Raw genomic sequence first — 24,451 nt, forward strand, 5'->3', positions numbered from 1 at the left:
ACTTGTCGTACGTGCATTTTGGGCCAAATTGAGTTAAGAACGCCATTTTGTGCAGCTCACAATGCCTCACCTTTTGACCTTCACAGATCCCCAAAATTCGATTTCAAACCTGTGCATTTTTGTCACTTTACATATGAAAGTAGTTTCAATCTTGTCGTGCTATCTTGTCACTCCATGAAAATTGATGTAAGTGCGACAAAAGGCCAAAGGGATTTCAGACCAGGAAAGTCAGGATGCGTTTGTCGCACGTACAAGCTAGACTACCGTAAACATTTGTAATCATAACTCGGGACTCCAGCAACCAACTTCAACCAAACTTTGGGACAATGCACAGAATGGTGAGCCAAACAAAACGTGTTTGTTATTGTTTACATTGCGTGCTCTCGTTTTTGAATATTCAAAGTCAAACATTAAAACGCGTTTTTCTCGGAACGTCAAAATGGCGGGTGCGACATGATAGCACGACGACGTCGATTTGTAGTGCGCCATTGCACCGGATGTTTTTAATGTTTAATGTTTTCTTCGCGAATCATGTTGAATATTACTCATATTTGCTATTTGCTTTGAAAACTTGTTTTATCATCGGATTCTAAATATTGGCAAGAGAAACGCAAAGCATTTTGGAGGGGACGCATTGTGTTTCACGATCGTTTGATTCAATTATATTCACCAGACTGTTTTTTTATTTATTTTTTTCAAATTTATGGTGGCAAAAATAACACAACCCATCGGGCCACCGTTTCGCTGGATAGTGTGCTTGCTCTCTATGCCTTAAGTAGAACACGCCACACTTCTCCACCATCAATCTGGCCGGTATAGATGCCGGGGCACGCAAGCCAGAGCTCAGGCAACCAATGGCATGGTTTCAAAATGGCGTGAGTAAGTTGTGGTATTGACTCTTCAATGTCTATTTCAAGTTAATATTGATGACTAATATAAAATCAGTGTTAAAATCATTACGCCCTTTTCAAACTTTCCTCACTAAACAAGTATCCTTACACCTTTTGTGAGCCGCGTTCTCCTGAACTCAACTCAACTCAACCCAACTTGCCGCGAGTGCTCTTCCTGGCGTCTCTCTCGCACGAAGAAACCTTTCGGTATAGGTACCTTCAAAGGATTTTACCTCCACGTGTGCTGACCGAGGAGGAGGGCAAGAGGGGAACCCTCGTCGGCGGCGTGGACGTCAACCGTCTCGGTCAGTCGGGTTCTCTCCGCCGTAGACCCCCAACAGAACGCGGTGGTACACCTCTCGGGGCGAGAATCGTTATAATCGTCGATTAGTACTTGTTTTGAATTCGGACCGCGAGGAACTTCGGACGGTTCCTGGGGTTTTTCGTTTGGTTGGTGGCATAGTTGGCTCCTCGAAGCATTAGATGGATTTTGCAAAATTGACGACCCAACTTGTCACTCGCGCGTTTGCCACAATCTTATCCACGTGTGTGTGTGTTTGTTTGTGAAGAGGGGGCACGTTGTTTTGGCAAGAGGACCACAACTCAAACAACCAACGTGGGGCTGCAACCTGCAGTCAATCAACGACCTGCATGGGCCCCGGCCGGAAGTCAGCTGAAACTTACATAATTGAATAAGTGTTGTGACTTCTCGGCAGTAGTTTGGTGGATTATTGGCCGGAAACGGTGACTTGCTTCAACGACTGGAAGTTTGTGATGGTGAGCAACCAAAGGGAAGCGAGGGATGAATCCGACGAGGTTGTAAATCTAGCCATTGGAAGTGAAAAGTGTGAAAAGTGGTAGTGTGAGGGTAGTTGCTGGTTACGTTTAATTACGCTAATGGATTGATTTTGGCGAGCTGAAAGAATCCGCAGAAGGACTGGGCGCGGTGAATTAAGGTGATTGGTCGCAAAGCGTTGATGCAGTGCAGGATTGTATATATTCGTTAGCGTCATGGAATGGGGTCAGCTACCATATGAAAATGAAATCAATTTTAGTTTTGGTTGCCCGTTTAGTAACAGAGAAGAAGTATTTATATTTAAAAAAAGCGATAGAAATGAAAAAAAAACTTTTAGATTCGTCATGTTGAATATTCATCAAGTAAAATTTAAAAAAGTATGTTTATAAAAAAGTGTATTAGTATCTTGATTAGTATCTAACTAGAGAAATGTTGAAAACACAGTAAAGAGAAGTTATTGAAATGTTTCGAACACAACTTGAAGTTCCATGGAAGAATGTTTGCAAAAAAAAACTCAAATATTAAACAGGAGAGTTATGCTTTTATGCATGAAAAATTAAAATCAAAACAAATGATATTAGCAGTTCTCTGAACAATGTTCTAGTGATTGTTATAAAAAGTTGTATGTTCTTATATTCCTTTAAAAGCAAAACAAACTTATTTGGGTAAAGTAATCTTGAAGAAAAATTAATACATCCCAGGAAACGTGAATTTTAGCAACAACGTTGTATACTACAGCCACTTTTTGTGATCGTAATATGTGTGAGCTGCGTTTGAAAAAGACAAATTAAACTTTTTTTTTGTCATGTTGTGAGGTTTTTTTTTGACAACTATTAAATTGCTTTTATACATGCCTCTGTGACCAGTTTGAGTGAATTTGATTGAAATTTACATTAACACATAAAGTGGAATAAAATTGGAATATAATAAAAAATATATCAAAATAATGCAGACATTTTGTTTTTCATGAAATTAATTTTCAATCAAAAAAACTACTGGTTTCAGCTCTTGAACAAAATAATTAATTTAATGCTTCATCTTGAAATTCAATGTTTTTGTGTTTATTTTTCCATCTAACGCAAAAAAAAACCATCCACATTAACGACCCCAGGGTCTTTTGTGATCTCTATTGCAAGTTTCTGCTCGAACCTAGGAGTCCGAAGGCTTGAATGGGGAGAGCACCCAATCCTCTTATACTCCAAGGAACCTTCCACCCCAGTGTTTCAACTGACGACCTTTGGATTGTGAGTCCAACCGCCGCCAGCGATTCCACCGGAGTAGGCTTGGTTTGGTGTGTTGTTTGTACTTATGGCATGGAGACGACTCCTACACCTGGAATTACTTAACGGCCTAACAACCAAGGCCGGGACCGACATTTTACTTCCTCATCCGATGGAAGGCGACCCCATTTTAGTCAAATTTGAGTTGTTGATTGCCTATTAAAAAATAAAATGCATTTTTCAATATTGCATAACCGCCATTTTGGCCGCCATCTTGGATTTAAACATTCTTTATCATTTTAGCGTAGTTTAGGAGTCAAACCTCAGCTCGACAATCAAAAATTAGACAGCGAAAATTTGTTTTTTCATGATTCGATTATTCGAAGTTTCGATGATCCGAAGTGAAATTTTTCCGAGGCCTTCGGATTATCGAGTCTGGACTGTATTTTGAAAACATTTGTGCCAAAAATGTTAAATATACTTTTATTTTAATTTCAGGTATTCGTTTCAGGAAAAATTACAAATTTTCCTGGAAACGTTAAATATTTTTTTACGGTAAATCCCGGGACGGAAAAAAGGGACGCTCTAGTTGGCATATCCCTAATCAGTGAACCTCAATCTTAATTATTTATTAAAAAATACATCATTAAAGTTATTGGTATTTACACAGAAAAATTGTTATAATGCTAACAAAATCAGATTTAAAAAAAATATAACCAAAAATGTAAATTTTCTTTTTAAAAAACTTGTTATATAAGCTGCTAAATATTTCGAATACGTTAATTTGTGCTTTTATTAAAAATCTTTTAACATGTTTTGTGTTTTGGGACCACGGATCGGAATAGACTTAAATCTTCAGTAAAAAACTAATTCATCGGGACTTGCAAATTATTGACAGTAGCATTACTTTATTAACTAAAATAATAACCCCTCTACAGGCTCGTTGATGTCTACTATGGATACAGTAATTTCGACTGGGTTGGCTTGATTATTGATTATTGTTTATTTTCTTATTCCCCCCCCCCCCCCCTTAACTCTGACCATAGCATAGGGACAAAACTTTAAATACAATTTGTACCAGCCTAATTTATTAAAAAATAATTTTGCCTTAATCAAAACTATTTTGATTCATTGCCATCCTCGCTGAGAGAAGGCCTGCTTTTAAAAATGAACTTTTCACATAAAGCTCGTAGACCCACCTTCACATATGTTGATTCAGAGTCGAAAACGGAACAAATGTCTGTCTGGCAAATGGCTGAACCGATTTAGGCCAGACCGGTCGCATTTGATTTGGCTTAGGTCCATAAATCGACTTTTAAAAATGTAGTTTCGATAAGGAGTTCAAAAGTTATGTTGACAAATGTGTTTTCGCATTTAAATCTATGTATTTTTCGAAGCCGGGTCTCACTTCCATCTATGAAAACTAAGTCCGGATCCATCGTCCGACTTATCGTTGGAAAGGTAATCCAAAATTCAAAAACCATCCAAACGAGTCTAAATGATCCACGCCCTGGCTACTCTGTCCATACTTGTTGAGACTAGATCTTAATTGAACTTAGTTGGTTCCTTGTTTCCTGCGCATTTTGTTTCCAAAAAGTTTATAATCTATCCGAAAATTATTTCCGAATCTTTTGTGACACCAACCACGTAGGTAAATTATGTATTTTTTTTGTTTACAAAAGATTAAACTAAAAAACGAAGTTGACTTTATAGCTGTCGGCCACCATTGCTAGTACCAACCACTAGTGTCTTCCTTTTTATCTACAAGGACATCGCCGCCCAGGGCTACTAAGTGTATGAAAGTATGGCACGGAGCGACGGCGCCGAATACCCATATTTACACAAAGCATTTTAGAGCGCCCACCGCGAGATTCGAACCAGCGACCTCTGGATTGTGAGTCCAGTGCGCGGTCCGATTGATCCACACGGGCGGGAGATTAAACTAAACCATTGTCTTTTTTCAATGATTAAGTAGTGATAGGTTCTGAGTCAATTTAGATGAAAATATTTTTAAATTCATTTTCTTCAAAAGTAAAAACTCTCACCATGTAGGCCACGTAGCTGACCCTATTAAAATGCGCTAATGATGATAATAGCCTCAAGGAACAAAATCGAGAGTGACGTGCCTACAATTTTTAATTCAAACAGGTGCACACCACACAGGAGAAAAAAAAGGATCGTAACTCGACCAGAAAAGGAGTGGCACTTAACCCTTAACCCCCGTAAGGAAGTGTGGCGCTGTGGTGAAGAATGCAACACGCGATTCTTGGCTGGTGATCCCGGCCAAGTGATAGTGGTGTGTAGTGATAGTGGTTTCAGTGGTTCAGATGAGCTCTTCCGTGGTTTGTGGCGCTGCGCGGAAACTATCAATCAACGTGAGAGGAACGTAAATTTTCGTATATAAATTAGTGTGCAACTAATGCTCGTGGCTGAGTTTTAACTAGCAAGTGAAGGGAGAGAAGACACAGGACGAAAATATATTTGCCGAGCGAAAGGTTTCCCCACAAAAGTGTTCCATAGCTTAGTACGGACGTAGTACACACGAGCTACTTGCAGACGATAACTAACCGAGAATAAAAGGTGAGATAGTTTATTGGAGTTGTCAGACTGGGAGTGGGGTCTGAATTATCTCCATCACGATAAGTTATTTGTTGCATTCTAGATTAAGTTTAACTATAGCAAGAAGGCGACTTTGTTAGATTGTGTCTAAAGCGTGATGCTAATTACTAGATCTAAATAAATTAACTGCGGTTTTGTAAAAATCTTCAGTATAAAATATTCTTTAAACTATTTTGTGCTATTCTGGAAAAAATGCCAATCACCGACTTACACCTGATGGCTTGCAAATGACTGACCATAATGCACAATCACGTCAGAAGCTTGGTGAGCTTGGGTGTGGCCGGCTTGAACTGCCCATTAGCGAAATGGGCGCATTTTTCCATTTGTTAGATTAGGTCTGGAACGTTGCAAAGTGAGGGTAATTTTAACAATTCGCCGCAGTTCCTTGGAACTGAGGCTAAGGAAAATAATTACAGTGCTTTTGGATGGACAGCTCATTTTTTAAAATCGATTTTTTTTTATAATTTCACGGATTTTTCTTTCTTAAGCAACTGCTATGTTCTGGGCCCCAGAAACTAGGTGACTGAATTTAATTCGGTCAAACGAACCGTGTGACGTGGTATACGGTGGAGGAGTGTACGAAAGAAATGAAAAGGTAAACATTTCAACCCAGATTTTCCTTAGCTGGACTCGATTCTTCGCATGTTACACCTTTAACCGCTTACCCCTCACCTGGACTAGCCCAGTCTCGCCTTCCACTGCTGTATTCAAATGAATAATACAATTGATATCGTACACCGAGCCGGCATGGCCGAGCTGGAGGTGGAAAAACCTCCTTGACTTTGTTCAAGGATTTCGCACCTGTTTTTTTTTTTGGTGCGGGGGTGGTAACATTGTTCTATAATTCCTTGAAACATGTACAACTACAAAACAATTTTGATTAAAAAAATGTTTTTATCTGTCGAAAACGGCATTAACATATGCAGATGATATCAGTTTACAGTTAAAGATGTGCTTTATTGTTTCGATGTTACTTGTTCTTATAAAATTCACTAACGTTAATTTAGAAAAAAAAAGTTGTTATTTTACAAATATGATACAAAGAAGTCGTTGATTCCAATTTCTTCCAATTCACATATTTTTCAAACGAGACAGCATTTTTCTACAAATGAAACCTTTTCAGCGATGTCATAAGCGGTGTAAAAGTTACCAGTGGCGTCAGCTTGTTCCAACGCCGTACAGCCCGAGTTGTCTTTTCGGGATAACAGCTCCTTTAGCGTGTCCAGACTACGGTGATGGGCAAACTTCAGGATTTCTCGTACTATTACAAGTGATTTGTATGTAACAGCCAGATGGAGTGCTGTTCGACCAGCACTGTCTTTGGCCTCGATTCGACACTCTTCGTGTTTCAAAAGTTCTGATGCACACTCTAAACTGTCACGAATGGCCGCTATATGAAGAGGTGTCCATTGGTTGGCACTATCGGCGTAATTTATGTCAGCGCCATAAGCAAGTAACAGTTTAACGCATTCATCACAATTATTTCTAACAGCTGTGTGCAGCAAATTTTCTTTGATTTTGGAACCTGCATCAAGCAGCATCTTAACAATACTCGTGTGACCTTTCTTTACCGCTAAATCCAATGGAGTTAAACCATTTTCATCGATGGTGTTTACTTTTGCTGTATTTCTTTTTAGCAGGAGAGCAGCGCATTGAATGCTTCCTGCTTCGGCAGCTGCATGTAACGGATAATCAATATCTTCACAGGTCCCTGACTGGTTGGATATGATAATTTCGGCTATTTGAAAACACTGCCTCCGCAAAGCTAGTCTAACGGTGCAAACTTTTGACTGCGTATCGTAAAAATGTAGATTATCTCCTGCTGATTTCATTGAGCTTACAATTTTGACATGGTTTCGTCTAATCGCCCATAGCAATATCTCTATAATGTTCTCCGGATCCATAAGCAACTTAGCCTCATGCGCAACCAACATTTGGGCGATCGCAGACTTGTTATTTGTAATGAGATTTCCCAGAAGCATTGGCCAATTTTGTGCTTTTCCTACTCTGAGTCGTGCATTATTAGCTAACAGAATTTTAACTACCTCAAAATGACCGTTGAATATGGCCAGATGGAGAGCACTCCACCGACTTTTGTTCAGTATGTTCACATCGAACCCTTGCTTTGCTATCAGCCTAACTATTTTGGCGTGACCAGCTTGAGCAGCTAGATGAAGTGGCGTCTGCAGGTTACGATCCCCAAGCGACAAAGACGCTCCACGTGCTATCAGTATACTGGCGACCTCAAAGTGTCCCTTTGAAGAAGCCACGTGCAACGCAGTCAGACGATTTTTGCCAACAGCATTCTTATCCACGTTCGCATTGAGAAGAAGTGCACAGATTGCATCATTTCCTTGAGCGGCCGACAAATGCAGTGCAGTTTCCTTCTGTTTGGTCCTGAAGTTTATAATCGACGGATCTTCCTCCAAAAGTCGTTTGACAAGCTCCGCAAAGCCTTCCTCGCAAGCCCACAACAGCGGATACGGTCTCATGGACCAAAGAAGGTCTTCCAGCATTTTCCAGCATTCCTCGTCCTCTCTAGCCATCATGAAGAAAAACTTTCGAACCGTCGCGTAATCCCGGAGGACTTTGTGGTACAGGTCGTACAAGTCGTCAATGCACTGTTTCTTGGGAGCATTACGCACACCATCCGGTTTGACAAAAAAGTCCTTCAGCTGATCCCTCGGCATCCGAGTGAGGCGGACAAACAGACACTTTGCTGCAAAATACTCACAGAACGATGCATGGTTGAAGTGGGGAATATCTTGTTCGTACTTGGAGATGATTGCTGAATCGAGCAAAGCGGCTTGCTCCTGAAATTCCAAAATGTCCTTTTTATCACGAAATATCAAGTGCATTTTCTGCTGTTTAACCAGCTTAACAAGCCCAAGGTAGCCATGCAGTTTAACGAATCCTTTGTACAAGTAATTTTGTTTGTGCAGTAGTCGTTCCGTGAGTGGGTTTTCTGCGTCAAGATTTTGTTTTTCTATGGACTGTCGACGAAATGAACTGTACGCGAAAAGCTCATATATATCCAAAAGCGTCAGCGAGTCCAACGACATTGAGTTGATCACTCGAAAATCTCTGCCTTTCAAAAACGTCCGAACGAGTGGTTTGAAGATTTCCGCCAGCATCACAACCATCAGCGGTATACCAATGATGTTTTCTGCAGCCTCCAAAGATTTTCTAGGAATTTTGTTGAACAGCTGATCAACTAATGAGGAAAGTTCCTGGTTACTCGAAGGAACATCACACGTACTTTTCAGGAGTGCCATTTGTTGGTGTCTATCAATCGGCTCCAATGTAAACGTGCCTGTATCCAGTGCACTCTCAAGAACCACTTTTTGATGGATTCGTGTGTTCACGAGCAAGTACGAGTAATATTGTAGACATTTGAAAAGACTCATCACACTAGTGATAGTATCGTGAGGCAACTCATCGAACCCATCCAGCAGAATTATAGTTTTTTTGCGCTCGCCATATCTCAAAGATGCCGAAAAAAGCGCCTTTTCAAAATTTGATTTGATTTGAAAGATTCGAATCAGAGCTTCTGTGACCATTTCGATGTTCTCGAATCGATAAACTTTCCGCAACTCATTCACGCAATCCAAAAGTTTGATATGCAGTACCCAACTTGCCGTGTACGTTTGCTTGATTAACGGTGTGAGATGGTTCCAAAGAGTTGTTTTGCCCATACCCGGTTCCGCCGATAGAACAACTACATAATAACTTTGGAAGAAGGTAGGAATTTTCCTGATGAATTCGTGTTCACTATAACTTGGCAGCATCTTTGAATCATCATCGTCAGAGTCGCTGGAATTTTTGAACGTTGAATCGCCCGAATCACATCTACGAATTATACGTGGTATGTAATTTTTCACTGCCACTTCCGGAGGTGCTTCACCAATTTCGATAGATTCGTCCTGGATAATCTTCTCTAGCAAGGTGTCTTTCAAAAGTTCTTTTCGCGTCTGAATTATTTCTCCCAAAGACAATTCAACACCTTGGAATAACACATTTTTCGCAAAAAGCATTTGTTGACTTTGTAGGCCCAACTTATCCAGCCTGGTATCACTATCCTTTAAAGTAGTATATTCGTGATTTCCAAAAAACTGAGTTGCACGATTATCATCATTAGTTAGAAGAATCAGTTTTACTTTCTTATTATTTAGTACAACTTTTAGTAATTCATCAATGCATTCAATCTTAGTACCATCATCTTTAAGTAGCAGGAAGATCTCCTTACATGATTTGGCCAAAGTTTCACGCAGTTTTTTACAGAAAATGGCAATTTTGATATCCTTGAACGATGCATATCGATAGTTTTGATTCTCAACAGTTTGAAATAATTTCAAGCTAGAAAGTAATCCTGCTTCGGTAGTACTGTTCAATGCCAGGGGGTACCTGTTGGGAAGCGGCATGGTTTTGGCAAATTTAACACGCAAACTCTGCATCACTCCGTTGAACTTCAGTGTCGGCCAATCGGAAGAGGACTGTTCGATGGTTTGTTGCAATGTGGAAAGTTCTTCGCAAAGATCTTCGTTTGAGAGAAATCGTGCGCTTAATCCTGTGCAACTCAACCGATCAAAAATCATTTTCTGTAACTTCGCATAAAGCAATTCCGTGTAACATTCACATGCGATGTCTTCCTTCGTTGGAGAAAAATGTTTCAAGTCGTTCTGGATCATGGATTTTAGCTCCTCGTTGTCTGGTTGATTCACAGCGAATATTAATCTTTTGAGGTAACCAAATACCTCTGTATCCGAAATAAAGTAGGGAAGACTATTCTCTGAGTTCGTCTTGCCCGTAAGGGTTTTGACCACCTTTTCGTCGGAAGTGCTGAAGCTTTGGAGTTGAGCCAATGTGCTGTCTTCTGCGAATAATTGTTGCCGTAACAGCATTTCATTATGAGTCAATTTTACCCTTTTGATGAATCTTGGAGTAAAGCTGGCTACCTTTTTTTCGACCAGCAACACTTTTTGCACCAATGCACCTCTGTATTTTGTTATGATATCAACTTCATAGTCGGTGATTCCATCAATGAAAATGGTTTTGATCGTTTTGGCCAACTGAATGAAATCTTGATTCATAAATTGAACGATATTTTTGACCCGGTTTTCATCGGCATTCATATTCATAAACAGTTCCTTGTTGTTGGTTAATAAGGCAAATTCATCCTTCATTTCCGCTTTGGTAAACCATCTTTCAATCTTGTTATCTATGGCACAATTGGTATAGATTATAAATTTCTTATCACCAGCGAATTCACCATCGTTGTTTGTGACGTCACTCATTGATACGAGGTATTTGTACACCGAAAAATCTCCTTTTGCCTTTTCTTTATCCTCAACCGGAAAAAAACTCGACTCGGTCAGCTTGGTTGCTTTTTGTTTGTGCTTCACCTGTACCAACAACCACTTTGATTCGGTACCGCATCTCCAGTTCAGAACTGCATCGTCGAACTTTCCAGCAGCTTCCATTTCGGTTGCCAGACGGAACTCCGCAAAAGTATTCTCAGCTTGGCCCGCTCTCTCGAAGATCAGCATCAGTACGTGCACTTGGTACGAATCGCCATGACGGGCTCCTCCCAACGTTCCGTCTTTTTTGTACACCTGATTCGCCATTCCTTCTCGAAAAAAGACCTGCAAATGATGAAACTTGTAAGTTCTGGAAGCCAATCATCTACGTTTATCAATGCAATTTTCAACTGACGTGGTAGATGAGTCATGCGATAAGAACTTGTTGCACAACATCACAATGTCAAAGGAATAATCTCAAAAATACTCACTTTTAACCTGCTCGATATTTTCGAACCTGATTCACAGCCAAAATATTGTTGAATAAACAAAGAAAACGCGTAAAAAACCCAAAATCTGGTGCTTCTCCGAACTCGAACTCTGATGTCTGATCTCGCTCACTTGCCGGGCAAAACTGCACAGTTTGTTCGAACCCGCTCGCGCTGATGGTGGTGTAGTTAGAGTGCAAAATAAAAATAAACAAACCGATACATGTTGTGCTGCCGATTTGGTGTTAGTATCGGTATAAGCGCGACGCGCCGGCGTCGCTGTTCATTCGGCGTTGCGTTACTTGCGTAGCGAAGCTTGTTATCAACAGCTGATTGTGTTTGTTTCACGAATTGAACGAGATATGTCGCAGGTTTAGTTGTGTTATGTGACGTTGCAGAGCTCATTGCAGACAAGTGTGCGGTTTAGCATTTCATGTGATTGTTTTAATTGCTGCGAAATTTTTGTAATTTTGGGATAAATATGGATTATATTTACAGCTCAGATTTTTTAATTATTTTCAAAGCAACTAGCTTTGTTTATACTCTGTTTACATCGCTGTAACATTAAGTCATTATCATGGAGACGCATGATTGTTTGAGAATTTAAACCATCATGCATTTCCAATAATCTATGACATGTGGTATACTGCCGTTCTACGCATAATTGTCCCATGTCAGTTTTGGACGATTTTGACTTTATGCCATTTTTAAGTTCAGTCTGATGTGTACTTTAAGAAAAACACATAAAATCTGGTACTTTGTTCGGAAACTCATCAAAAACAACACCAAGTCTGTTTGTCCCATAGTTGAACTTCTACGCATAATTGTCCCACCAAGTATTTTCTTACACGGAATCATTAGTTTTACTAAGCATTATGTCTTGTTTACCTATTGTATAGCAAGAGAATCACAAATAAGGGAGATAAACTGCTAACTGGGGCGATTAGGGACACATAGGGCGAATAGGAACCCACGGGACAATTATGCGTAGAAACACAGAAATCGGTCGAAAAATTTCAATCGCGTTTTTCTCAGTTGCACTTTTTTGAACATGGGACAATTATGCGTAGAAGGGCAGTATAGTTTTCAAAATTTTCGCAAATTATTTCGCGATTTTTTAATTTATATTTCTTTATTCGGAAGAAACTTTGTCCATACATTTCCTACGTCAAAAGAAGCAATTTTGAATCATTGCCATTTCCATACAAGTCTCCACACAATTTTCCGGGCTGGTCATATAAAAAGGGTTCGTAAATATATTAAAATCTGTAGTTGAGAGGGGGAGACTTCTTTTTGCATGGGACTTTCTGGTGTCTTACACACACTCTAAACAAATTATTTATTGATAAAGTGCACCCTCAAGTTATAATTTTCGGATTAAAAAAAGGATTTTTATTTTTGTAATGTAAAAGCCACGCTTTAAATATGACATTGAAACTTTTTTGAAATTTTCTGATCTATACAATTAAAGTATTTTTTGAAAATTTGGCCTCAAATATGAAATGAGGTAAATTATGTATTTGTAAGCCTTTTCAAAAGTAATTTTTGATCTTAAAATTTGGACATTATTTTTTATTAAAAAGACAAGAAAATTTCACATAAGTTTCAGTTTTTTACATTGAAAATCGAACGAATCGAAAATCGAACGAAATTTTTGTAATTTTGGGATAAATATGGATTATATTTACAGCTCAGATTTTTTAATTATTTTCAAAGCAACTATCTTTGGGATCTCGTGGCGCAGGGGTAGCGGCTTCGGCTGCCGATCCCGATGATGCTATGAGACGCGGGTTCGATTCCCGCCTTATCCACTGAGCTTCTATCGGATGGTGAAGTAAAACGTCGGTCCCGGTTTCTCCTGTCTCGTCAGAGGCGCTGGAGCAGAAATCCCACGTTAGAGGAAGGCCATGCCCCGGGGGGCGTAGTGCCAATAGTTTCATCTTTGTTTATACTCTGTTTACATCGCTGTAATGTGAGTGACACACATTAAGTCATTATCATGGAGACGCATGATTGTTTGAAAATTCAAACCATCATGCATTTCCAATAATCTATGACATGTGGTATAGTTTTCAAAATTTTCGCAAATTATTTCGCGATTTTTTAATTTATATTTCTTGATTCGGAAGAAACTTTGTCCATACATTTCCTACGTCAAAAGAAGCAATTTTGAATCATTGGCATTTCCATACAAGTGTCCACACAATTTTCCGGGCTGGTCATATAAAAAGGGTTCGTAAATATATTAAAATCTGTAGTTGAGAGGGGGGGGGGGGACTTCTTTTTTTTGTATGGGACTTTCTGGTGTCTTACACACACTCTAAACAAATTATTTATTGATAAAGGGCACCCTCAAGTTATAATTTTCGGATTAAAAAAAACGATTTTTATTTTTTTTAATGTAAAAGCCACGCTTGAAACATGACATTGAAACTTTTTTGAAATTTTCTGATTTATCCAATTAAAGTATTTTTTTTTTTTTGAAAATTTGGCCTCAAATATGAAATGAGGTAAATTATGTATTTGTAAGCCTTTTCAAAAGTAATTTTTGATCTTAAAATTTGGTCATTATTTTTATTAAAAAGACAAGAAAATTTCACATAAGTTTCAGTTTTTTACATTGAAAATCGAACGAATAATTTCTGTTTCCATTTTTATCAACATTTCGAAAAAAACACTATTTGTTCAAAAAATCATAACTCCGGAACCAGATATTGCTCCAAGTATTGCACCATCATGCACTATGGTATAAAAGATGTCTTTTTTAATTACTTAAAAAAATTAAAAATTAGAAAATACGTATTTTGGAAATTCAACTTTTATTGATGAAAAGTGTGATTCCACGCCAAGATTCGAACTGAAGACCTTTGAATTGCGATAACTACCGGTTTGGTTTGGTCTGTTGTTTGTATTTATACCAGGGAGACGACTCCTACACCTGAAACCGACGTTTTACTTCCCAATCCGATATTAGACATGAAAACACTACCCACCTCTCGTTATTGTTTATTTATATATTTATAAATAAATAACAAAAATAATTTGAGAGATATTAAAGTAATTTTGATGTACAAGTCTGGAGTTTTTTTTTAAAAGGTCCTATAAACCAAATTTTCATTTTTTGCTTTTTGGGTGTTTTTGAATACCCCTGACCAGGCCCGTAGCCAGGGGGGGGGGGCTTCCGGGCTGCAGCCCCCCCCCGATATTTTTCCCAATTTTTTAAAAATTGAACTACCTTAAAAAAATCTCAAATCAATGATTGTGTGTGTTCTTCCCAGAAATGATTTGTAAGATAGAGAGTCAAGAATTGATTGATCAAACTAAGTAATTTGCCTGTCCATTGCCGGGCTCAGTTTTTGTAGATTATGGATCCAAAATTTGGATATTTAAAAATTGAGCTGCAGATTTGAACATTGTTCCATTCAGTAAAATCTCATTTATCTTGTAGTTTTAGCATTACATTGGTTAGGATGGTCCAAATCTGGGCTTACTTGGGGCTATCCCCTGAAATCAAAGATTTACGCATCACTAGCCTAAGTTCCAAAATTTGAGCTTTTTCTGACCACTGACCACCAAGTTTGGGCAAAATCGTCAATTGTATGGAGAAAAGCAACTGTTTCAGTTTTTGACCAATGGATGGCGCAATAACTATCCAGTTCTTATCAATTTTCAGAACTAATATCTTCTTTAAATTTGGAAAAACTTTCCCGAAGACACCTTATTTTTTTGGGTTTTTGCTAAAAAGTTATTAACCTTCGAAAATAGCAATTTCCGAGCGGACTGCTCTAAGGGGCTACATAGAAATAATTACCGTCATCTGGGGCGAATCGGGACTACAGTCTGAATAGGGACAGCAAAAATCCTTAGACCTTGTTGTCTTATTTTTGATGTAGAATTTAAGTATGACCCCTGAAGAACCATAAAATAATTTAGAATTTTTGGATTCAATGTGGCGGTCAAAATGGAGGTCAAGAAATATTTCTGGTGTTTTTTTAAAGGTCTAATAAACCAAATTTACAGTTTTTGCTTTTTGGGTGCTTTTGAAACCGTCAGGGGTATTAAAAAACACCCAAAAAGCAAAAACTTGGTGTATTGGACCATTAAAAAAACAGATGCCGAATTTGATGTTAAAAACAAGCAAATAAAACATGCCGATTTCATTTGTTCCTGATTCGGTTATCCGAAGTCCTTCGAACTTCGGATAATCGAAACTTTGGATAACCGAGGCTTCGGCTAGTCGAATTTGGATTGTAAAATTAATAGCCCTCCTTTATTTGCATTAAAACCTTTAAACTGTTAGTACATGTTTTTTCTCTACATTTTTCAAAATTTATCATAATTTCTCAAAAATATTTAGATTTTGTTTTAAAAAACGAAAGCATTTAATATGAAAAACATTTGAGTGAATTTTGACTATTATCAGAAATTCAATTCTAATTTTATCGTTTTGGTTTTAAGAATATGGTTAGTTACATATCTAAGACCTTAGAGAAAAATGCTTGAGAAATATGTGTATTTTTTTATTACTTTTTCGTTAACCTTTTTTCCGAAACCACTCGTCCAAAATGCTTTCTTTTGGTCACATTTTTTAGTTTCCACCGTGGCCAATCTCCAATTTTTATTTAATATATCAAAAATCGGAAGATCAACTAAGTGAATACTTATTATCAACTAATTTTCACTTTGTGCATGAGCTTGCGATTTTTAAAGGAAGAAATAAAATGATAAAAATATTCAAAACGTTAAAAAATTTAAGCTTGGATTCAAAAACTCTGAAATTAAATTAATTAAACATCACTTTCAAATTATATAATTTCTGATCAATAATTCATTTTTAAACTATTTAATTTCTATTTTTTGGATTTTACAGATTAGAATTTGCATTTTGAAAATTTTAAAATTTCTTTATTATTTTTTTATAATTTCTTATTTCTGAATATCAATTGTAAATATTTTCCAAAGTTTATGTTGCCACCTTTTCAAAATGGACCAAAAACAGAAAGCAAATACAATATTTAAAAAAATAGCTTCACAATTTTAATGGAAATAACTTATTTCGATTAAGTCTTTTAGGACCAGCGACCAGGTCGGTCCGGAAAACAAATTTGAAATGTTTTTCCTGCTTTGATAATCATATACGACATGTTTGGGCTCGTTTAAAAATATTTAGAATTTTTGTAACATGTCGCGGAACCGCGGAAAGTTTTTTCTCACGAAAAAAGGATTTCACCATCAGCTAGATATTTTGAAAACTAATGATGCAAAACAACTGTACTGATTTAAAGAGTGTTTTGAACACTTTTAAAATAATAAAACCATACCTTGTAGTTTTGATTTGTAACCCTCTCAACTTTGGTCAGAGTTTAGTGACATAAACTTCAGAATAATATTCGCAACGGCTTATTGAAGATTTAAAAATTTTTCACTTTCAAATTTCTAAATTTTCATAATTTTTGATTTAAATTTTTTTGGTATAAGACAAAGAAATGCCAGAAATCAAAAATAAAAATAATAAAAACATAAAAAATTTAAGATAACAATTCAACAGAATAATATCAAAATTTCTGAAATTCCAAAAATTAAAAAATCTAAAACTGAAAAATTTATAAGATAATTGATACTTAAGAAATCCTAAACTAAAAAAAATATCATTTTAAAATTAAGTTATTCAAAATCCAATAAATTATGTTTTTTCAATCTTAATTTTTGGATGCTTTAAATATTTTTATGTTTGAATTCTAGTATTCCTAAATTAATTTATATTTACCAGAAAATTAAGTGATTTTTGTAATGGCTTTTCCCTTATTTCAGCATTTTAAGATTCAGCGTTTTGATAGTCAGCTTCATGAGGCAATTCTTCAATATTATTTAAGCGAATACATTATTTTCAAACGTTATTTTCAGTCGCATCCAAATAAACAAATCAAAATCTCATCAACACATATTGCTCCCGAAGAAATATCAAACGACGCTTTTTGTTTCTGTTCCTTTTCAGCTGCGTACCGCTTAAGAGAAGTCTTTTCGTAAACCTTTTCTTGACCGTTCCTTGAGATTTTTTGTATGGAGTTTTAAGAGTCTCCGTACTACAGGACATTTTTTAAAATTTTCGTTTGAAAGTAAAATATAGTTCTTGTAGCAAAATTCATACTAAGATTTGATTTACAGGAAAATGTAATTGATTTAAGAATTCTTACATAAAGTATTCTTTACTTTTAAAACAAAAATTTAAGATAATAATTACACATGATAATTTCAAAAAATCAGAAATTCCAAAAATGAAAAAAATCAAATACATAAAAAAATATAAAATAATTACAACTAAAAAAATCCTTAAATTATAAAAAAAAACATTTTTTATCATTTTTAAATATAGATATTCAAAAAATAATTTTCAATCATTTCAATAAATTATGTTTTAATAATCTTATTTTTTTGATGTTTCGAATATTGGTATGTTTGAATTCAAGTGCAGACTAAGATTAGATTTACAGGATAAAACTAATCAATTTATGAATTCTTACATAAATACAAAGAGACGAGTTGTTCCTTTTAATTCCGCTATATATTTTTAATATCTTGACAGATACGTATTTCGTCTACTACTTGCAGACTTCATCAGTGTTCTGTTCTCGACTGAAGGTTCATCGCTGGTGTATCCGTATTTGTAGTTACTGTAGGTACTACCTCCTCGTTCTTCTTTGTGCCTGTATAGGTAACAGCTTAAACAGCCACGTTGAGCCGTTACCTGAATCCTTGTTGAGTAAACGTTTGTTGCCTGCCTTGAAGATTTCCAAACTTTCGGCGACAGCCAGCTTCGATGGGTTTGTTATGTGTCTTAAGATGACCGCGTCGCTAGTTGTGATGTTATGTTTTCCTCGATGATGTGTTCGGTTACTGCTGACTTGAAATGGGGGACAAATCCTTTCCGTATTTCCTCCTTGGCAATTCTGACATATGTGTTTATATGCTCATCCAACCTGGTTTGCAGCAATCTCTTAGTTTGTCCAATGTAGCTCATATCACAGTGGCCGCAGGATACCTCGTAGATGCCGGGTTTGCCTAGGCCTAGGGATACCTCGTAGATGCCGGGTTTGTTAGGCAAACCCGGCATCTACGAGGTATCCTGCGGCCACTGTGATATGAGCTACATTGGACAAACTAAGAGATTGCTGCAAACCAGGTTGGATGAGCATATAAACACATATATCAGAATCAGGAGGAAATACGGAAAGGATTTGTCCCCATTTCAAGTCAGCAGTAACCGAACACATCATCGAGGAAAAACATAACATCACAACTAGCGACGCGGTCATCTTAAGACACATAACAAACCCATCGAAGCTGGCTGTCGCCGAAAGTTTGGAAATCTTCAAGGAGGCAACAAACGTTTACTCAACAAGGATTCAGGTAACGGCTCAACGTGGCTGTTTAAGCTGTTACCTATACAGGCAGGAACGACCTACAGAACTACACGGATACACCAGCGATGAACCTTCAGTCGAGAACAGAACACTGATGAAGTCTGCAAGTAGTAGACGAAATACGTATCTGTCAAGATATTAAAAATATATAGCGGAATTAAAAGGAACAACTCGTCTCTTTGTATTCACAGTAATGCATTCTGCTAAAACGCTCAACCAAACCACAATTCTTACATAAACTTTTCTTTATTTTTAATTTAGCAAGGTTTCGTAAATATAAAATTTCTAAACCATAAAATGTGCATGATTTTATTCCTAGAGTCAAGATATTGCTTGAACAAACATCGATTTTAATAAATGGTTACAATCCTAAATTATTAAACATGTATATAGATTAAAATTTTATTAAAAAATTATCTTTAGAATTGAGATCTGATTAAATTTTTTGGTCATGTTTTAAAATTTTATTTTTGCTCAAATTCTGGACCAATTTTCAGAATACAATGAGTAATGAATTTGAAAATGGCGTTTAGTCGGAATATTAAAGTTAAACATGATTCGTTTTAATGTTTGATGCAATCGAGGAAAATTTTAACGGTTACATATGCATTTAAAAATGGTTACATATGCATTATTAACAACTCTTCCAGTGAATATTTTGGCGTTAAAAATCAATTTAATACATTTTATCTAAATTTTTTAACACATTAAAATTAAACACAGGCACTGATTTTTTTTCTTCAAATATATATTTATTATAGGCCTACACAGAAAAAAAATGTGAATTTACTCGACACGGAAAAAATGAATCACATGTAAACTCAGTTGATGTAAACTTGGGATTCGACGTAATTTTTTTTTGTTGCCATGGAGACACTTCAGAAGCTGAAATTTCAACGATTATATTTTTTTGTATTTCATTAAAATTATTTATTTTTGAGAGCACCAGGAGCTTCGCAAAATATGAAATGGCTTCAATAGCTTAGAACAATTAAAATAAAACATTGTTTAAGTTTGTTTATAAAATTTTAAGAAAAACAAATATTCCAGTTATGAGTTTTATGTTGTGCTAGAAAAAATGAAAAATGTTCGATAAACCATCACAATTATCACACAGCTAAAAATGTAAATCCAGACGGTTTAAAATTTCTCTCAGTATAAAATACAGAAAACATAATACTTATGGTTAGATAAATCGATATTTCTTTTAAAAAAAATTATGCTTTCAAAAATTTGATTCAAGTTAAGTATATTTTAAATTTAGCGACGTTTATCACGAAATTGGATTACAATTAAACAATTCAAGAAAATGTTAAAAAAACACTTTCTCTACTCCTTTAATACAAACTAGCTGTTAAAATAAAGAAAAAAAAATGACGAACGAGTTTCTTCAATAAATACATTGATAACTTAATATGAAAATCTTCGAAAACTTTTTTGCATACATTACATTAAAATTTTACAATTCATCTCAATAATTATACCACAAACCAAGTGATGGTATAAATGATTGTAACGAGTACATATGGAGTAAAAGTACAGTCGGTATGATTGGGAAGTAGAAATACCTAAACTGTATTAAACGTACACGCCGCAGAGTAGAGCTTTCTTGCTGAGTGACCTTTGCTCATTCCTTTGGTCACTCAAATGCCGAGTACCTTTTGCGCCAGTTATCCCAAAAGCTTTCCGTTCAACCAGATGGCCGAGTGGTTTAAACTCTGCTCTTGAGGTGAGCCAGCACAGGAGATCGGGGAGAGCCAGCCGCACGAATCTCGCGAAGAGTTTCGCGTTTTCGCGGTTCGGGGTGATGAGATCGCGGAGGTAGTAAAGCGGTCCAAGGGAATGACAAGCTATTGTCCAGGGTTGGTAACCGTGAGAGGAACGGAATTCGGAACTGAAGCCTCTCATAAGTCTCGGCGTTCTGATGACGCGCCCAACGGTTCACTTTTAACAGTTCCGCGGAAGAGGCACCAGTGGCCCTCGATTGTGCGCGTCTCGTGATTAAATTGTAGGTTTCTAGTTTTCCATGAGTTTGTCTTTTAGGTTATCCCAAGTGTAATGTGTTTCTCTGTCCTTTCCCTGATTAGCTAGTTTAGCGAGATTAGTAGATCGATCTAGTGCCGTGTCGTGTGCGTGTGTGAAGACCGTGTGCATGTGCGTTCCAGAAATCCTGGTAAGTGCGCTGACCACCTCGTGGTCACCTGTGCGAGTGCCAAGTTAACATCTGCCCCATGACCAGCTCTGCATCCACCGCCACGCTCGTCAAAGACGGCCCGATCTACCGGGGACCAGCTACCGCTTCGATCCGGCCGCAACGCCCACGCCGCCGAAGGCCAGCGCTCGCCAAACCGCGCTCGGCAGCGGAACTGTACGGCCACGCCGTAACAGGACAGCAGCAACCGTCACCGCAGCGTCCTTGAATTAACCGCCATCGCGCACAGCATCCGCCATCGCGATCGCCAACCGCCATCAACCTAACCTGGAAGGTTAGAAACCACGTGAGTGAGTGAAGGTTAACCCTTGGGAGAGAAGTCCGGCCTCGAAGGCGGACACGCGAACCGGCAGCAAACAACAACCAGCTAACCAGCGTTCCAGCCGAGCAGCAGCAGCAGATCTTCAAGCGTAGGTCGTCGCGGTTCCCTCGCAGGTGCGACCAACCACGTGCTCGAGTCCCGTCCGGTGCTAACCGGAGAGCAGCAACAGCAGCAGCAGCGAGTGATGACGTCGTAGACGCCGTCCGCAGCAAAACACCGACCACCACCGAGTTTCTTCGAAACCGACCCGCAGCAGCAGAACAGGTATCCAGACGACCACGTGATCGTCGAAAGCGCCCGCACCGCAAACCGTGAGTAAAAGCATGCTTAAGTGATAAGTCCATGGCACACTTTTCGCCCGCTACCAACCTTACCAACTAGTAGCGCGGCGCCGCGTCTGTCGAGACTGTTCCGACTCGCCTAAAATGAACACATAAAACGCACATAGCACACACACCTAAACCGGAAGAAGAAGAGAGAAGAAGGAAGACAAACACACGGGAGATTTTTGGATGAAGTAACAGGATCTCAGGGAAAGGAAGAGGGAGGATCGCCGGCAAACACAAACGTACGTACGTAAACATGTATGACTCACTGTAAAATAAACGAACACAAAACACTACAAATGTTTTTCCTGCTGCACTTAACCTAAACACACAGTAGCTATAAAACACTTATGCTAGGGTGACCGAAAGAGTCGACTCATGTTTTGGTCGCGACCGTTTAAATAAATGTAGATTTTCTTTCAATATTCTATTTTACTTTATTTTTCTACTGGAGACAGGGCTCCGAATCCCTTGGACCATTGGCTATTTTTCTTGCAGATCTGGTTCAGGTAGACTGTTGAAGGCCGCAGGTGATGAATCACGCCCTGAGGTCTCCAGTCCGTTTCCGGTTTCTTTTTCAGCTACCCTTCCTGGGTAGTGGCTTGGTACGCTAGTCGGAGTACCTCCGACGCGTTTTACACCCCCACAGAACTCCCTGTCCCGAAACGGGATTACTGAACCCCCCCTCGAGAGGTCTCTACGGCTGGGCAAACCGACAAACAGGTGGATGGTCTCCTTCGGGAGTGGCGCTTAAGCCATCTCACTTAACCATAGGGGAGTTCGATAGGCTGGCGGGCTATAACTGGCGCCCAACAATACAAGGCATCTACTGTACTCTATTTTTTTTTTTGGTATGATTTTCTGATTTTTTTGATTTTTGGTAACATTGGTTTGGAACAATTTGCCTGATTTTGTTTAGATTTGCATTTCTTTCTGATTTGCATTGCATTTTTGTAGTTATTAGATACTTTTGTTCTGAAGGAAGAGTTGAGTTTCTCGGAGAAATTGAAAACACAATTTTGGGTTGTTGTTTATTTGCATACATTTATTATATTCACTTTTTTTTTTTGTTTTTTTCATCATACATTATTTATATTTTCATAATTTTTTTTCATTACTTCAATTTTTGTAATATTGGTACTACGATTTGTATTATTTAATAAGCCTACTCTGCATTATCTGAATTATAGCAAAATAATTTAGCTAACTATAAAAAAAAATCTTGCCTTCCGTTGGTAATTGGACTAACTTTCACTAATTCTTCAAATTAATACTGCCTTCTTGCAGAAACTCAACGAAAAGAACAACTACTGATCTGTTGGTTGATAACAACAATAGTCTAATTGCTTAAACGAGGGATTAGTACATGAGAGAAGAGTACAGAAGTTTACAAAATGTAAACAACAACTTTTGATGCCAAAAGAAGTAGCTTTCGGGGGATTCTGATCCATACGACGATGACAGGACACACCAAACAAACAAAACGCATCTGAACGACGTCAAAGGAGAAGTCGGCGAAGCTGGAACAGGGAAAGAACGAAGTCTGCAGTGGAAATTACTCCGAAAGAACCGACTGTCGGGGTTAGGATCAGATGCCAACACGATGGGCTTGAAAGTTCTCTTGGGAAGTAGTTTTGGTAATGTCCAACTGGTAGCAGAACCTGGACCAGAGAAGGCGTCGTAATGGAATCGCTCGATTAGCTGCACTAGATCTTGTTTTTTTTTAGCTATGTCCCTCCTAATCCCACCAGGAGCAACCATTTCCGTTAAGGGAACAAAACACCCTCGGGGTAATTACCTCATTAGGGCACTCGACGGACTCGTGTTAGGAAAACCAGAATAAACAAACCAGCACTGAGGGTACCGAGTTGTACCACGCGCGATCGCGACCTGGGAGAAGCGGTTCGATTTGGGGTGATTTGTCATGTGTGTTCCAACCTTAAGTATGAGAAGATGAAGCAAAGAAGGAGCAGCTTAGTTGCGATGACTTCCAAAACGCCCGATGACTGTCGAGAGCCAGTAGTCACTTGTACTAAGATTGCACGAAGCTATGAATGAGCAAGTGATGACCTGTGTTAGTAGCCACCGAAAGGTGTGAACGAAGAAAGCGAGCCTGCGATGACTTCAACAGCGATCGATGATTGTCGAAAGCTAGTAGTGCATCTTTGGACAACGCCCACAAATCATCTCGAAATCGAATCAGACGATCCACATTTTCTAAAACCCAACGAGCTATGAATAGACTTCAACCGAAGAAGTGACCAAGGGTAGAACCGGTTCTACCACGCGAAAATACCAAATTTTGGGCCGAGTAGACACCACAAACCAAGACTAGCCTGACCGAGTCACAGCTAGCACGCGTAAAACGAAGAAGAGGAAGAAGATACGCAAAACCGAACGCGACGCGAAGAAGTTAGTGGTTAGTAGGGCCTAACGCCTAACCCTTAAACTAAGTTAGTACTAAACTAGGTTAATCTTAGATCTATAAAAACTCACAATCCGCTAGTCCAGTTGGAGGTGGATCATCCTTCCTTCCGTCGAGTGTGGGTGGAGTCCAAACTTCCGTCAGTCGGGGCGAGTCATCCTTCCGGCGAAGTGGGGTGAGGGTGGCCGAACATCGTCAGCTGGCCGAGCAAGATCGTCGTCACCTGTTTGCGTGGGAGGACGGCATTGTAATATGATCACTTTCATTATTAGTTTTCTTCTTATACTTACCTGAATTGTTGATAATTTTTCTACGAAGGAGTCGTATTTTCCAGTTTTTTTTCCTCATTTTCCGATGATTAACGATCCTTTCCTAATGTAAATAGTAGTTATAGTTTTCCCCCCCTTGTAAATAGTAGTTTAAGTTATAGTTAGT

The 24,451-nt window shown here is 38.2% G+C and overlaps 2 protein-coding genes across 2 annotated transcripts in view; one reads left to right on the plus strand and one right to left on the minus strand.

The window, feature by feature from the left end:
- The first annotated feature begins 1,215 nt into the window (after window positions 1-1,215).
- The window catches only part of LOC6042455 (protein stum), a 95,169-nt gene continuing 71,933 nt past the window's right edge, over window positions 1,216-24,451 (plus strand). The window contains exons 1-2 of the mRNA XM_038258195.1: window positions 1,216-1,846; window positions 5,055-5,486. The gene's annotated coding sequence lies outside the window, so the exon portion shown is untranslated. The remainder of the gene's footprint in view (window positions 1,847-5,054; window positions 5,487-24,451) is intronic.
- LOC119767997 lies at window positions 6,458-11,454 on the minus strand. Its single transcript, XM_038258196.1, has 2 exons — window positions 11,314-11,454; window positions 6,458-11,167 (listed from the first exon to the last, which is right to left on the minus strand). Exon 2 carries the CDS (start codon window positions 11,147-11,149, stop codon window positions 6,608-6,610), a length of 4,542 nt encoding a protein of 1,513 aa, XP_038114124.1. The 5' UTR covers window positions 11,150-11,167; window positions 11,314-11,454; the 3' UTR covers window positions 6,458-6,607.

This window comes from Culex quinquefasciatus, chromosome 2 (assembly GCF_015732765.1).
Source record: "Culex quinquefasciatus strain JHB chromosome 2, VPISU_Cqui_1.0_pri_paternal, whole genome shotgun sequence".
In the NCBI taxonomy this organism is placed as follows: Eukaryota; Metazoa; Arthropoda; class Insecta; order Diptera; family Culicidae; genus Culex; species Culex quinquefasciatus.